General features: G+C 42.6%; 1 protein-coding gene across 3 annotated transcripts in view; it reads right to left on the bottom strand.

Annotated features, from left to right (window-relative positions):
* The window catches only part of KIF26B (kinesin family member 26B), a 511,688-nt gene that overhangs the window by 56,153 nt on the left and 439,062 nt on the right, over positions 1-16,473 (bottom strand). For all 3 annotated transcript variants that reach the window (XM_021064466.1, XM_021064467.1, XM_021064468.1), the window contains one exon: positions 5,478-5,637. In XM_021064466.1, the coding sequence (XP_020920125.1) occupies positions 5,478-5,637 (160 nt within the window). The remainder of the gene's footprint in view (positions 1-5,477; positions 5,638-16,473) is intronic.

The following is a 16,473-nucleotide window of genomic DNA, read 5'->3' as shown; positions in this document are numbered from 1 at the left end:
TCTCAGGCCAGGGATCAGATCTGAAACGCAGTCTCAACCTAAGCTGAAGCTATGGCAACGCCAGATCCTCAGCCCACTGTGCTGCGCCAGGGATCGAACCTGAGTCCCAGCACTCCCAAGACACCGCCACAGCAGGAGCTCCCGAATCTGAGCTTCCATGCTGGTTTGACTGAAGTGTGGTGCTCTGATTCTACTTCTCTCTTCAGCGTGACCTTGCTCCCTCCCTCCTCACTGGGGCCGTAGGAGGACAAGTGCTCCCGTCCAGACGCAGATGGGGGGCATCCTTTCATCCTTCTTGAGGGACCACTTCTTTTCTTTTTCCTTCTGGCTGCACCTGCAGCACATGGAAGTTCCCAGGCCAGGGATGCTATCTGAGCCACAGCTGTGATCTACACCACAGCTGCAGCAACAATGGATCCTTAAAATCCACTGCGCTGGGCTGGCGATTGAACCAGTGCCTCAGCAGCAACTTGAGACACTGCAGAGGTCATGCTGGATCCTTAACCCTCAGTGCCACAGTGGGAAGTCCTGAATAACCACTTTTATTCTTTTGCTTTTTAGGGCCACATCTGCGGCACTTGGAAGTTCCCAGGCTAGAGGTTGAATCGGAGCTACAGCCCCTGGCCTACACTACAGCCACAGCAACGTGGGATCCCAGCCATCTCTGCAACCTACAACCACAGCTCATAGCAATGCTGAATCCTTAACACACTGAGGGAGGCCAGGGATTGAACCCGAATCCTCATGGATCCTTGTCAGGTAGGTTAACTGCTGAGCCATGAAGGGAACTCCCAATAACCGCCTCCTGAAGCAGTCCCTGCAGTGGTGTTTGCTTGCAGACGGAAGCTCATGACAACAGACAGCCATAGGCTCCATCTGCTTCTTCAAAGCGAATCAGCTGATTGAGTCCCAGAGCTTGTCAGTGACCGACTGGAACACACAAGGATTAGGTCTTGGTCTGAAACACAGACCAAACACATAAAAGAAAGATATCAAGCCCCACTTCCATCATGGGACTTTTTTTTTTTTAGCTTTTTAGGGCCATCCGCAAGACATTGGGAGGGTCCCAGGCTAGGGGTTGAATCAGAACTACAGCCGCCGACCTATATCACAGCCACGGCAACACCAGATACGAGCCACGTCTGGAACCTACCCCACAGCTCAAGGTAACACCAGATTCTTAACCCACTGAGCGAGGCCAGGGATCGAACCTGCAACCTCATGGATCCTAGTCGGATTCGTTTCTGCCGAGCCAGGTGGGAACTCCTGTCGTGGGATTGTTACTGTAGAGCCATGCTTCAAGTAGACTTGGGAAGAGCATCTCAGACAATTACAACACAAGAGGGTCACAGAAGGAGTCTCCATGACCTCTTCGACGGAAGCCAGGACATGAGAAAATATCTGTTGCTTATATTATACATCAAATGAACAACCAACCAGGTCCTCCTGTGCAGCACAGGGGACGATAGTCAGCATCCTACGAGACACCATAATGGAAAACAGAATGAAAAAGAATATACATGTATAACCGAATCGCTTTGCTGTACAGCAGAAATGAACACAACAGGGTAAATCAACTACACCTCAATCAAAGAAACATTTTTAAAAAGGTTTAAAAACCCCAATTGTAAAATACAAATCTGTTGTTCGGAAACAGGGGATACCAGCTTGCTGGCAAATAATCAAATAGACCGTTTGACCCATTAAAGTCATTACTTCTCTAAGTGGAGCAGATAGGTATAAATGAAGGAAAACTTGAGGCTTAACGTATCACGGCATGCTCCTCCCTTACCAGGTGAGCTAAAAGGGCCCCAACGTACTATTTCGAGAGAACTGAGTGGTGGGTAGAATTTTCCAAGTCTCTGGAGAGACCGCTGTCCTGCAGATCCGCTGGGACCCAACAGCACTTGAGCCAAAGCTAAGTTCACCCTGAGAGATCCTCGTGGTGGCTCCTCCGGGGGCCAGGTCCTGTGGTGTGTGCCTGCAACATGGCTTTCCGGCAGGATGCCTCTGCCTGTTTTTCCTTATTTACGGCATGGGAAGCCTTGGTGCCCAGGAAGCGGGAAGGAAGAGCACAGGGCTGGAATGAGCCACGGGAGGAAACTGGCAAACGCAGTGTGAAAATGCTTACGACTAGGGCAGGTTCCTCTAGAGAGGAAACTCCCTGAGGTTAGGGAGCACTTTGTGCAGCCTGTCCTTGCCTCGGCAGGTGGGAAACCTTGGTGGTCTCCCTGCCTTCTGTTCTGCACGGCTTTCTGAACGGTGTCGCCGTTCGGGGGCGCTGATCGAGCCTGCGCTGTGCCATGGCCGAGGCGGGGAACCCGTTCTGCACCTGCATCGGCCATCTAGAAAGGCAAGATCACTTGCAAAGTCAAAACCACACCTAGGGTGGCCGTGGGAGTGCCTGGGATGGGTAATGAATCCAAACTCACTCTCGGGCTCGTTCACATGACAGAGAGTTGGGCAGGATGATGAAGAGGGACGAGGACAGGCTACATCGCCTCTGCACATTCCAGTTAATTTCCCAGAAGCAAACACAGGTATTGCAGGTTCCAAGCACGGAACTGTCAGGGTGACAAATGAAGTGGGTTTCTGTGTGTTTGGGAAGGTGGGGGAGGGTAACGAATGTGGAAGTTGGTTTTTCCTTTTTTTTTTTTTTTTTTCTTCCCTGTAGTGAACAGGAATAAGAGGAAGCTGCCAGGGCAGAAAACCTCCCTGTCTCAGGATCCTAGAGCAAAGACAAGGTTTGACGAGGGAAAGGTGTTTAGTATGCTAGTAAAACGCTGTGTGATGTGGCTTTGGAGCGCTGACTGAATTGATAAGAGAAATCCCGGCCATCCTGCTGTGCCGAAGACCGCCTGCTGCGCAGAGCAGAGGCAGCTAATATGTTACAGAGCTTGATGAGGGTGGGGGGGGTGGATTGGCAAGGAACCACCAAGGTCTCCCAGGCTGTGAAAAGTGATGCGGTTTAATCCCGCCACCAACTGGCTGTGTGATTTGAGTCAATCTTTGGCTTATCTTCCTGTCCCTCGAAAGAGGGTAGGGTCTAGTTGACGAATCACTTTGCAAGTGGATTTGCAGAACCAAATATTGAATATATGCTGTGGTGGAGAATCTGAAACAATATTACAGCAACGGTCCTAAAGCTCATATGCAATGATGAAAGGACTGGAAGGTCCGAGGGCTGGCAGAACTGCTGCACAAGTGCACTGCAAACAAATGTTTTGGGAAGGACCCGAGCTGGATGGATGGCCAGGCCACCACGTTTCCTGGCACCGAGCCTCAGGCAGCTCTGCAAGCTCCCCCCAGGAGGATGCTGATGGTGGGGGACAACTCCCTGCCTGCGTCTTATGCAGACGCCACGTTCCTGTTCAGTCTGTGCCTCCTTCAGCCATACAAACACGTCAATCATCATTCCCTCAGAGACAGAAAGGGAGGAAGGGACCAGACACAGACAGATGTCTGCAGAGAACAGTGAACGGAGGTTTTTCACTTTGTCAGCCCTCCCAAGGGGGCAGGTAGCTGGTCGCTGCAGCCAGCTGACGCTAGATATGTTTAATTTAACAAGAGACCTTGAACTATGAATAAAAACAATTCTCAGTGTTTCCCTATATGTTTATAACACACCCCGACGCGAACCAGAAAGAGGTTACTTTATCTAAAGTAAAAGTAATTTCATTTGCTTACATTTGTCCATCCCTCCCACCATCACTTCAACAAATATTTACTGAAGTCATAAAAGCATGTCACTCTACAGAAACAATGTGAGAGATATATAAGTAAAATACATCATCAGTGACCTCATAAGGTGGGATTTTGAATCGTGCCTACCTCACTCACGGTCTATTAAGTTGTCACCAAGAGACATGGTCTCCTTTCTATGGATGGGAAAGCAATGGGAGCCAGGAGCTCTTTCCTTTCTTGCTAAGATCTCCAACCTTGACAGCACCTCGCCAGACCTTTCTTTTTTCCCTTCCTCTCTCTTTCTCTCCCTCCTTTCCTTCCTTCCTTCCTTCCTCTCTCTCTTCCTCCCTCCCTTCCTTTCTTCCTTCCATTCTCTACAGGTGGACAAAGACACCTGTAGAGATCACACTGAAATTTTGTAAACCTGCCCCTTGAGTTTTTTTTTTTTTTTTTTTCTCCTATAAAAGAATCTTCACCGGCTGGAAAAGCCATTTCCGGGTTTATCCTAGGATTCCAAATTTCGAGAATGGAGGCAGCCAGTATGAACAATCTCTATTGAAGCTCCTAAAGCCAATCTTCCTGGTAGAGAATAAAATCACAGCATGGGTGTCACCTTAGAGCAGAAGGTTAGGAGAACACAAGGACGCGTCCCGAATCTCAGTTACTGTAGAACCAACGCCCTGATTGAGCTTTTCCGTCCCACAACAATAACTTACATTTTGTAGGATTTTATAGATTACAAAAATGATTCCATGGACTGTGTATTTGTTTAATCCTCATGGCAACTCTGTAAGGTCAGTGTTATTCCCATTTAAACAAGTTAGGATAGGCCCAACCAGATGATTCTTATTGGTTATTGGCTATAGTACTACAAATTTTACAAAACCTGGTCACACACATATCACTCTGAGCCTCTATCCTTGTGATAGAGATAAGATATATAGCTACAGCCCTCAGTATATGCGATGCAAAGGTTCGGATAGCCAGTGAAAGCTGCAGCAGGACCTTGGCAGGGCCTGGAAAAACAGGAGGGCACCCACCTCCCCATCACCGCACTGTCCAGTGGCAGTGGGGTGATGGCAGTGAGGGTGGCTCCAGAGCTGGGTCCTCATGGACGCAGATAATATGGCAAGGCTTTGGCTATTCCAGACATAGGAGCAGTTCTAATTTCACTTCCTGGGAGCACATAACAGATCTAGGGAAAGGATCTTGGAAGTGAAATAAACATCTGCATTATCCTGGTGGGTGATACCTTCCCAAGCTTTTTAAGTTCTCCTAAATAGGGTTGCCAGATAAAATGCAGGATGCCCATACAGCTCATTCAATTTGGGAGGCATACTTATACTAAAAGATATTTGTTGTTTATCTGAAATTCAAATTTAAGTGGGTATCCTGTATTTTTATTGGCCAAATATGGCAGCTCCTCCTAAGGGAAGGGTAATTCAACCTACACCCCTTGCTCTCATCCCTGTACAGCATCTGTACAAGGGCGATAATCATTTACCAGGGGCAATCGTGACTGGAGACCTCAACTGAGATAACTTCCTGTTACTACTGACTTGAGAAGCCTAATGTCAGGATGGGGACAAATTTAAGTATTTTCATGGCTTTTGCATTTGGAAGATCATGCATACACAACTGTTAGTAAAGCTGGTCTCTGGCACTGAACTCACAATGTGGTCCAGACGGTTCTTCTAACACCCCCCTCCCCAGATGTCACGGAACTGAGAGCCCACACCCAGCTCGGCTCCATGCTTACCTCACCCCATTCTTTGAGTAGAAGCGTCACTTACTTGTATGGGATGTGTTTGCTGCCGTTGACGAGAGCCAGGATGACATTGCCCAGGGCGGACAGTGAGAGGCACAGTCCTGAGCCTCCTTCCCGATTTTTGCTAAGAGCTTTCACACAGCTGCCCAGATCAATGAGGTGCAGGCGGCTGCGGCCTCCAGACACTACACGGGGGAAAAGACAAGAGAAGAAAGAAGCGGTTACGTTCTGGCAAACACTTGTCTATCCTTCATGTAGCTCCTTTGGACATCTGAGGGGAGAAAAAGAGGACACAAAAGGTTGAAGTTCAGGACCTAGTAGGAAACTCCCACAGCACACAGCATGGTCCTCTTAAATTCTGTCCACTGCACATCACTGACCTTCCAAAACCTACCGATATTCTTACTGTAAATAATTCCTGCAGGTTGAATTGGATGAAATTTCAGAGAGAGGGCAAATGTCTAATAAAAGGAGGATAAACTTTGTACCTATGTGCCCTGTGTGTAGCAGGATTCGGAATACTATACTACACTCTAAATACCAATTCTAGTTGATACGTCTTGTAAGTGGAAACGGATCAGATTAAAACATGAATAGCCTATAAGGGATTATCTGCTTTGATCATCACAGAGACTGTGACCCAAAGCTCAGCCAGCTATCAGATTGCTACCCCAAGGTAAAAGCGGGACGTAATGACCAGGTGCAGAGACAGGGAAGACCCAAATATCTGCTGAGTATCTGCCAAGCGCCAGGTGCTGCACATACATCAGTCTCACTCAGTTGCTATGGCAAAAGCATCACCTTGCTCATGAGCACTTCCACTTCTAGCCTAGATGAAGTAACGGGGACCAGATTATTCCTCCTACATGAAATAACCCAAAAAATATCAAAATGTACAAAACAACCCTTTGCAAGACACTTGACATCCATCAGCAAAACACAGTGATCTCTGAGATGCTGGGAAACAAGGGAGGTGAGCACTACCTGATTCCCAGCTTACCGCTTTGAGACAGTTTTCAGGCCACACCTCGGAGAGGAGACTCAGGAGGAGGAGAAAGAGCTGAAAGTCCAGGGGACCAAGGTGCCAAAGCTTACGGGACAGAGTCCTGGGGAGCAGAGAACTGGAAATTTGTAGCAGGTCTCCTCAAGTATTCAACCCAGTACTGATCAGAACAGACATGTGAAGAAACTACCCATGGCTGGAGAACTGACCACCTGAAGAGATTAAGGTAACAGTGCACAGCACTCGTGTATAACCAGGAATGGGGCTTGCTCCCAATAGCCAGACTGGAAAACCCCAAGATTAACAGAGCATTGGGCAGAGTATCCACAAGGGGCTCACTTTAGCAGTCAGGAACACTTAGCCCTAGACTGAGAATTGACTGGGCCCCACCTTAACAAATCTTAAAAGTTAGACAGTATAGGGTCCAACTGTTTCCAAATAACTTAATTGTATCCCTAAACAAAACTTAGGAACATTTGAAAAATATAGAAATGTCCAGCACCCAATCAAAAATAACCAGGCCTGCTCTACATCAAAACTACTAGAACTGATAGACTAATTCAGCAAGGTAGCAAGATACAGGATTAACATACAGAAATCAGTTGCATTTCTTTTTTTTTTTTTTTGTCTTTTTGCTATTTCTTGGGCCGCTCCCGCGGCATATGGAGTTTCCCAGGCTAGGGGTCTAATCGGAGCTGTAGCTGCCAGCCTACGCCAGAGCCATAGCAACTCGGGATCCGAGCCGCGTCTGCAACCTACACCACAGCTCACGGCAACGCCAGATCGTTAACCCACTGAGCAGGGGCAGGGATCGAACCCGCAACCTCATGGTTCCTAGTTGGATTCGTTAACCACTGCGCCACGACGGGAACTCCAGTTGCATTTCTTTACACTGACAATGAACTATCACAAAGGAGATGTAAAAAAAAAAAAAATCCCTTTTAAAATCACATTAAAAAAAAGAATTTAGGATTAACTGACCAATGAGGTGAAGATTTATTTATTTTTTTTGTCTTTTTGCGATTTCTTGGGCTGCTCCCTTGGCATATGGAGGTTCCCAGGCTAGGGGTCTAATTAGAGCCGTAGCCACAGGCCTATACCACAGCTCACAGCAACGTCAGATCCTTAACCCACTGAGCAAGGCCAGGGATCGAACCCACAACCTCATGGTTCCCAGTCAGATTCGTTAACCACTGTGCCACGATGGGAGCTCCAAGGTGAAGAATTTATAAGCTGAGAACTATAAAACATTAATAAAGGAAATCAAAGATGTTTCAAAGATATGGAAAGATACCCCATGCTCTTGGATTGGAAGAATTAATATTGTGAAAATGGCCAAACTACCCAAATCTGGAGATTTAGAGATTTAATGTGATTCCAGTCAAATTACTCAGGACATTTTTCATAGAACTGAACAAATAATCCTAAAATTGATATGGAACCATAAAAGACCCAGAATTACCAGAGCAATCCTGAGAAAAAAGGAAAAATCAGGAGGCATGACCCTCCCAGCCTTCACACAATACTACAAAGTTATAGGAATCAAAACAGCACAGTATTGGCACAAAAGAACACATATGGATACAGAATAGACAGCCCAGAAATAAAGCCACACACTATGGTGAATTAATCTTTGACAAAGGAGGCAAGACTATATAATGGAGAAAAGACCGTCTTTTCAGCAAATCGTGTTGGGAAAGTTGGACGCTTCTTGTAAATCAATCAAGTTAGAACACACCTTCGCATCATAAACAGAAATAAACTCAAAATGGATTAAAGACTTAAATATGACATGGCACTATAAAACTCCTAGAAGATAATATAGGCAAAACATTTTCTGACACAAATCATACAAATGTTTAAGTCAGTCTTCCAAGGCAATACAAATAAAAGAAAATAAACAAATGGTACCTCATCAAACTTACAACCTTTTGTACAGAAAAGGAAACCATAAGCAAAATAAAGACAACATACAGACTGGAAGAAAATATTGCAAATGATGGGACGAACAAGGATTAATTTCCAAAATATACATACAGCTCAAGTAACTCAAAAAAACAAAAACAAAAAAACAGAAAATAAAAAACAAAACCAATCAAAGAATGAGCAGAAGACCTAAATAGACATCTCTCCAAAGAAGACACACAGATGACTAAAAGGCACGTGAAAACATGCTCAACATTGCCAATTATTACAGAAATTCAAGTCAAAAGAACACTGAGGTACCACCTCACACTGGTCAGAATGGCCATTATTAAAAAGTATACAAATAACAATGCTGGAGAGGATGTGGAGAAAAGGAACCCTCCCACACTGTTGTAAACCAGTGCAGCCACTATGGAAAACAGTATGGAGGCTCCTCCAAAAACTAGAAACAGAGCTGCCATATGATAGAGCAAGCCCACTCCTGGGCATGTATAAACAAAACTATGAACAAAACTATAGTTTGAACAAAACTATAGTTCAAAGAGGTACATGCACCTCGATGTTTATAACCAACAATATTCACAATAGCCAAGCCATGGAAACAACCTAAATGTCCTTGACAGAAGAACAGATAAAGAAGATGTGGTACATATATACAATGGACTACTACTAAGCCATAAAAAAGAATGAAATAATGCTATTTGTAGCAACATGGATGCAACTAGAGATTCTCATACTAAGTGAAGTAAGTCAGAAAGAGACCAATACCATATGATAGTATTTATATGTAGAAGCTAAAATATGGCACAAATGAATCTAGCTACAATGCAGAAACAGGCCTGCAAAGAAGCAAGAAAATGACACTATAGTGAAGAGATAATTGAAACCAACTCTGAACTGATATAGATATTACAATTGGTAGAGAACAATGTTAAAACAGTTATGACAGTATTTAAAATGTTCAAAAAGTTAAACAGACATGTTAACAGACATGGAGTTTATTTTAAAATAGGCAAATAAGTCTTTAGAAGTAAAAACTACATTGTGTGAGATGAAAAATATACTGGATGGGATTAACAGCAGATTAGACACTGCAGGAGGAAAGACTGGTAAATTTGAAGATGTGGCAATAAAAATGATCCAAATGACACACAGAAAAAATTTAAAACAAACAAATACACAAAAAACAGATCCAAAAAAAAAAAAGGTTCTAGGACATACTTCAAATGTCCTAGTATGTGTGTGTAATTGGAGACTTTGAAGAGAAAGACATAGAGGGTAGTGCAGATAAAATATTTAAAGAAATAATGGTCAATACTTACCCAAATTTAGTGAAAAACATCAACCCACAGATCCAAACAGCACAAGAAACATAAAGAAAAATACGCTAAGGAACATAATAATCAAACTGCCTAAAATAGGTAAACATAACAACCAAACTGCCTAAATAAATAAATAAATACATAATAATCATACTGCCTAAAACCAATGATGATGAGAGAAATCTTTTTTTTTTCTCCTCTTCTCTTTTTAGGGCTGCACCTGCAGCATATGGAGGTTCCCAGGCTAGGGATCCAATCAGAGCTACATCTGCGACCTACACCACAGCTCACGGCAATGCTGTATCCTTAACCCACTCAGTGAGGCTAGGGATTGAACCTGCAACCTCATGAACTTAGATTTTTTTTCCACTGTGCCACTATGGAAACTCCCCCCCCCCCTTTTTTTTCTTTTTTGGATGTGAGAAATCTTGAAAATAGCCAGAGGGGTAAAATTATATTACATGTAAGGGAACAAAGATAAAAATGAATACAAATTTCTTGGAAATAATACAAGTGAGGAGACAATGGAGCAACATTTTAAAAGTAGTGGAAACTGTCAAACTAGAGTTATACACCCAACCAGAGAATCATTCTTAGATAAAAGGGAAATAAAACCTTTTTCAGACTTAAAAAGGCTGAAAGAATTCATCATAAAGGCTATACACAAAAGAATGAAGAGCTTTGGAAGTGACAACTATGAGAATAAATATATGCTTTCTTCCTGTTATTTAAACAAGCTAGTTACTATTAAAGCAAAAATAACAATATAATGTGTGGTTTATAACATATGCAATATAATAACAATATAATATAATATAATAGCAATATAATGTGTGGTTTATAACATGCAGAATTAAAATGTTTGACAACAACAGCACAAAGGTTGGGGTGGAGAATTGAAAGGACTCTATCGTAAGGTTCTTATTCTGGTCATGAAGTGGTATAATAACACTTAAAAGTAGACTGTGATAACTTAAAGATGTGTATGACAAATCCTAAAACCATCACTAAATAATAAAGAGTCACAGCTAAAAATCCAACAAAGGATATAAAGTGGAATCATTTAAAATGTCCAATAAATTCAAAAGAAAGCAAATAAAATGAAAACGAAAACAAAGAACAGATGGGTTGAATAGAAAACCTACAGAAAAATAATACTTTGGGCCACACCGTATGAATTATCATATTAAATGTAAAGAGTCTGAATACCATGATTAAAAAGTAGGTATTGTCACATTCCATAAAAAAGCAAGACTCTACTATATTCTCCCTATGATGAATGCACTTCAAATACCAAGAAACAATAGGTTGAAAATCTAAGTATGAAAAAGACTGTAATATGCAAACAGTAGCTATAAGAAAACTGGGGTGTCTCTATAAATATCAAACAAAAGAAACTTGAGACAAAAATATAACTAGAGGGAAAGAAGGACATTTTTAGTGACAAAGGGTACAATTCATCAGAGAGGTCATAACAAAAAATGTTTATGCATCTAGTAACAGAAGTGCAAATACATGAAGTAAAACTGATAGAATTGCAAGAATAAACAGGCAAGTCCGTAACTAGAGTTGGAGACTGCAAATACCTCCTTGGCTCAGTAACTTATATAACAAGTAGACAGAAACCCAGTAAGGAGATAGAAGATTTCAACAACACTATCAACCAACTCATTCTACTTGACATTTATAGAACATTCAACCCAACAGCAGCAGAATGCATGTTCTTTTGAAGTGCACACAAAACATTTACCAAGATAGACCATATTGTTATATAAAACATTCTAAATACATTTTAAAAGATTCATATCATTCAAAATATGCTCTCTGACACACTAGAATTAAATTGGAAGTCAATCCAGAAAGTTATCTGGAAAATTCCTAAATACTTTGAAACTCAACAATACAGCTCCGAATAACTTGGAGTTAAAGAAGAAATCAAAATAGAGATTGGAAAGTGTTTTTAAGAGAATGAAAATGAAAACACAACTTATCCAAATTACTGACATGCCCTTAAAGAAGTACTTAGGAGGGAATTTATACTATTAAACGCCTATATCAGAAAACAACAGAGGTCTCAAATAAATTACCTCAGTACCCACTTTAATAAATTAGAAAAAGATGAGCAAATTAAAGGCAAAAGAGCAGAAAGGAAATAACATAACAGTAGAAACCAATGAAATAAAAATTTAAAAACAATAGAAAAAAATCAATCAAACCAAAAGCTGGTTCTTCGAGGTCAATAAAATTGATAAATCTCCAACACGACTGATCAGCAAAGAAGGAGAGAAGAGACATAAATTACCAATGTCAGGAACAAAAAAAAAGTGGCCTCACTATGGTTTCTATGAACATAAAAAAGACAATAAAGAAACATTATACCAGTAAATTAGACAATTCGAAAGAATGAGCAAATTTCTTAAAACATATAAAGTACCAAAGCTCACTCAAGTAGTAGTAGATAATGTTAATAGCCTTATACTGCTAAAGAAACAGACTCTGTAGTTAACAACCTTTCCTCATGGAAAACAGCACAGTCAGCTGCACTGGTAAATTCTACCAAACATTCAAGGAAGAAATAATATCCATTTTGCACACATTCTTCCTGAAAATTCTCTCCAATTAAATCTATGAGGCTAGGATTACCCTGATATGAAAAACAGACAAAGATATTACAAGAAAAAAATTGAAGACCAATAGCCTTCATGAACACTGATGTAAAATTTCTAAACAAAATGTTAGAGAGCCATACTAGAAAACTGCATTTAGGAACATATTAAAAAGGATTTTATAGGAGTTCTTGCTGTGGTGCATTGGGTTAAGAATCCAACTGCAGTGGCTCGGGTCATTGTGGAGGCATGGGTTCAATCCCCAACCTGGTGCAGTGGGTTAAAGGATCTGGCACTGCCACAGCTGTGGCATAAGACGCAGCTGCAGCTGAGATTCAGTCCCTGACTCAGGAACTTCCATATGCCATGAGTGTGGCCACAAATTTTTTTTTTAAAAAAAAGGATTTTCTACCATGAGGATTTATCCCTGGAATGCAAGGTTGGTTAACAAAAAATTAATCTATCGTTATAATTTACCATATTAACAAACTAAAAAGAAAAATTATATGATTCTCTCAGTAGATGCAGATACAGTGTTTAGCAAACTCCAACAACCATTACTGATAAAAATGCTTGGCAATATATAAATCAAAGGTGATATCCTCTGTTTGATTATAAGTGTCTAGGAAAAACATACAGCCAATTGCATTCTTTTTTTTTTTTTTGTCTTTTTTTTTTTTTTTTGCTATTTCTTGGGCCACTCCCGCGGCATATGGAGGTTCCCAGGCTAGGGGTCGAATCAGAGCTGTAGCCACCGGCCTACGCCAGAGCCACAGCAACGCAGGATCTGAGCCGCGTCTGCAACCTACACCACAGCTCAAGGCAACGCCAGATCGTTAACCCACTGAGCAAGGGCAGGGACCGAACCCGCAACCTCATGGTTCCTAGTCAGATTTGTTAACCACTGCGCCACGACCGGAACTCCCCAATTGCATTCTTAATGGTGTAAGACCAAAAGCCTTCCAAGATCAGAAATAAGACAGTGATGTTCACTCTGAGCCTTTCAGTTCAGCTTTGTACTGGAGGTTCTAGCCAATGCAATAAGCCAAGAAAAAGAAATAAAAGGTATACAGTATATTATTAAAAAAAAAAGGCACCTTGCCCAAGATGATGCTGTCAGTGATAGAGCTTGGATTCAAACGTTTAAGACCTGTGCTTTTCATTCATGTGGCCTCAGCCAGTTCTGGAGACGGCAGAGGCTATGAACTGCCTCTTTGTCCCAGGCCCCACTGGCCCAGGGGAGTGTGGCTTTAGCACATCACCCCAGCTCCGGGATCATCTCCCTTTCCAGCCCTAACTCCCCAGGCAGCAGCAGACTCCTACTCCTCAGGCCTCTGGATTCCTACCTTTCCGGGGGTTGGAGGGCAGCTCACACCAGCAGCCCACCTCCTATTGCTCTAGGAGAAGCACCATTCCACTCTGCATGGAGGAAAAACAGCAAAGGTAGAAATCACGACTTCCTAAGGCCATTGTTGAAGCCGGGTCACCTGAGCCAAAGTGGAAAAGATTGGCTGGGAAAGCTGATGCAGGGGGTGGGATGAGGGTGGGTCCGGGTCCTGGCGGATAGCAAAGCACAGGCAGGCAGCATCTGGAATCCACTCACACATCCAGAAACTGCTGCTGTCTGGACCCCAGCCTTGTCTCTGCCCAGCCCACCCTCTGCTTCCACACCTAGTACTGAGCAAAAAAGTACAGAGAGCACAGCATTTCAATCCGGGCTCTCCAGTGACTCTGGCAAAGCACTGTCCACATTAAGGATGCTACATTGTGTTTACCTCCAACTTTCCCCAGCAAAAACCCTTAAAAAGAAAGATAAAATGTGCAACTTCTCTTTTATTCCATTTTGCATCATGCGAGATCAGGCCACTGGCAGCACGGAAGGGAAAGAGTTCTTTCTAAAGCAAAATATCATCTGTTTTGCAACCTAATTATATAGACAGGAGAAGCTCAGATATTTCATGCGTGCCGCAGATTAAAGGGCAAAGACAGGGACCAATTTGGACTTTCAGAGTCTAATAGTCCATTTGATGTAATGGAATAAAATGCATAATGTACATGCAGTAAAGGAGAACACGGAGAACAAAAGGCACAGTTTAGACGGCACTGAAGACTAATATCATAAAACACCTATAATTACACCTGCATGACTCAAAAGTGAGAGTCACATTTTAAACAATGGAAAATCAACTTCACTCTATACCCACTGGAGTTTCAATCATCACAGAATTGTGAATTTCACACCTGGTGCTGCATCTGGAATGGTGCAGAGCGAGTGAGCACAGGCCATCTGCTCTTACCAAATATTTCCATTACTACAGGTGGCTGGAGAGAAAGTAGTTCTAGAATCAATGAACAAAACAGGTGTTAATGAACAGCAGGTAAGAAGCAGGTACCTCATCAACTTTTCAGATTTCCGAGGTCACAGCTGCAAGGTTGAGGAACATAACCCAGTCTGCCTTGAGACCCTTTATTTATATTCTAATATGTGTTTTTCTTTCTTCCTTCCTTCCTTTCTTTCTTGCCTTTTTAGGGCCGCACCTGAGGCATGTGCAGGTTCCCAGGCTAGGGGTCCAACTAGAGCTATAGCTGCTGGCTTAGGCCACAGCCACAGCAACATGGGATCCAAGCTGCATCTGTGACCTACACCACAACTCACGGCAACACTGGATCCTTAACCCACTGAGCGAGGCCAGGGATCGAACCTGCATCCTCATGGATGCTAGTCAGGTTTGCTAACTGCTGAGCCACAACAGGAACTCCCTCTAATATGTGTATTTCAAGTCTAGACTTGGACCCTGTGAAATCACCCCCACGGCTTCCTCTCCCACAGGAAGCAATGTACAAATGTATCCCACTCCTGAGCCTGCACGACTCACCCAGCTCACATGCACAGTGCCAGGAAATGCTAAATTCTTCTAAAACCGCTTAATTCCTATGACATTCCTGTAGTGTAAGAATTGGCTCCATTTGATGGATGAGGAAACTGAGCTTCCCAGATGTTAACTAAATCACTCCAGATCTGATAAAAAATTAGTGCTATATCTAAGATGAAAATCCAGAGCGAACCATAAAGCTTGTAGAAACTCTTTTAACTCACTTTCCCCTAAATCCGTGGTTCCCAGACTTTGCTGCATGTCAGAATCACCTTGGATCTTTAGAATCTATGGATGCCTAAACCCTACTCTCCCAAGCTTTCTAATTTGATCGCTCTGGAGTGTGACATGGGCATTGGGATTCAGTGAAAAGCTCTCCAGGTGAGTCTCTTGAGCAGCAAAGTTTGGGAGCCATGGTTTTGCCACCTGGCCAGGTTAACCAAGGCCCTCCATCACCAGCATCGGGCACGCTGCCCACTGTCCGCTGCTTATGACACATGCTGGCTGCTGTTCTCTAATTTGTCTCTGCACTTTTGCTCCAAGAGGATGAGCTGTACACTAATCAACAGGGCAACTGAGTTTCCTCTTAAACCTAATTATGCCACCTGTACTTGATATTGCAAATAGAAATATAATCAAATAGTATGTAAACCAATAAAATATGATTATGTAAAGAGAGTTAACTTTTTTAAAAAGGTGAACTTAACGCTCTGGAAAGATGTGGTTAAAAAGAGTTAATTTTTGAAACAAAGAGGCGGAATTAGGTGTGAATGAGAAATTAGAGACTGGAAAACACTTTAAGGATCTAGAAAGTCTATACCCAGTGAGCTGCGTAAGTGTCTCTTAAGTTCTTGAATGACTCAGAAGAAATTGAGGGAGTTCCTGTCGTGGCTCCGTAGTAATGAATCTGACTAGGATCCATGAGGACATGGGTTCGATCCCTGGCCTTGCTCAGTGGGTTAAGGATCCGGTGTTGCCGTGAGCTGTGGTGTAGGTTGTTGATGCAGCTTGGATTTGGTGTGGCTGTGGCTGTGGTGTAGGCTGACAGCTGCAACTCCAATTTGACCCCTAGCCTGGGAACCTCCGTATGCCATGGGTTCGGCCCTAAAAAGACCAAAAAAAAAAAAAAAAAGAAGAAACTTAAAGCAAAAAGCAGACCATTATCAACATACATGTAGTTTATAAAAGTCAGAATCTAAAGCTGAAAACTCATCTCATGGCCCTGTATCAGAAGACTGATGAATAAAACACACAACTGTATGTTTTAAGTTGAAAATGTTTATGACATGAA

The sequence above is a fragment of the Sus scrofa genome, chromosome 10 (assembly GCF_000003025.6).
Source record: "Sus scrofa isolate TJ Tabasco breed Duroc chromosome 10, Sscrofa11.1, whole genome shotgun sequence".
Classification (NCBI taxonomy): Eukaryota; Metazoa; Chordata; class Mammalia; order Artiodactyla; family Suidae; genus Sus; species Sus scrofa.
This window is presented reverse-complemented; position numbering and strand designations above follow the sequence as displayed.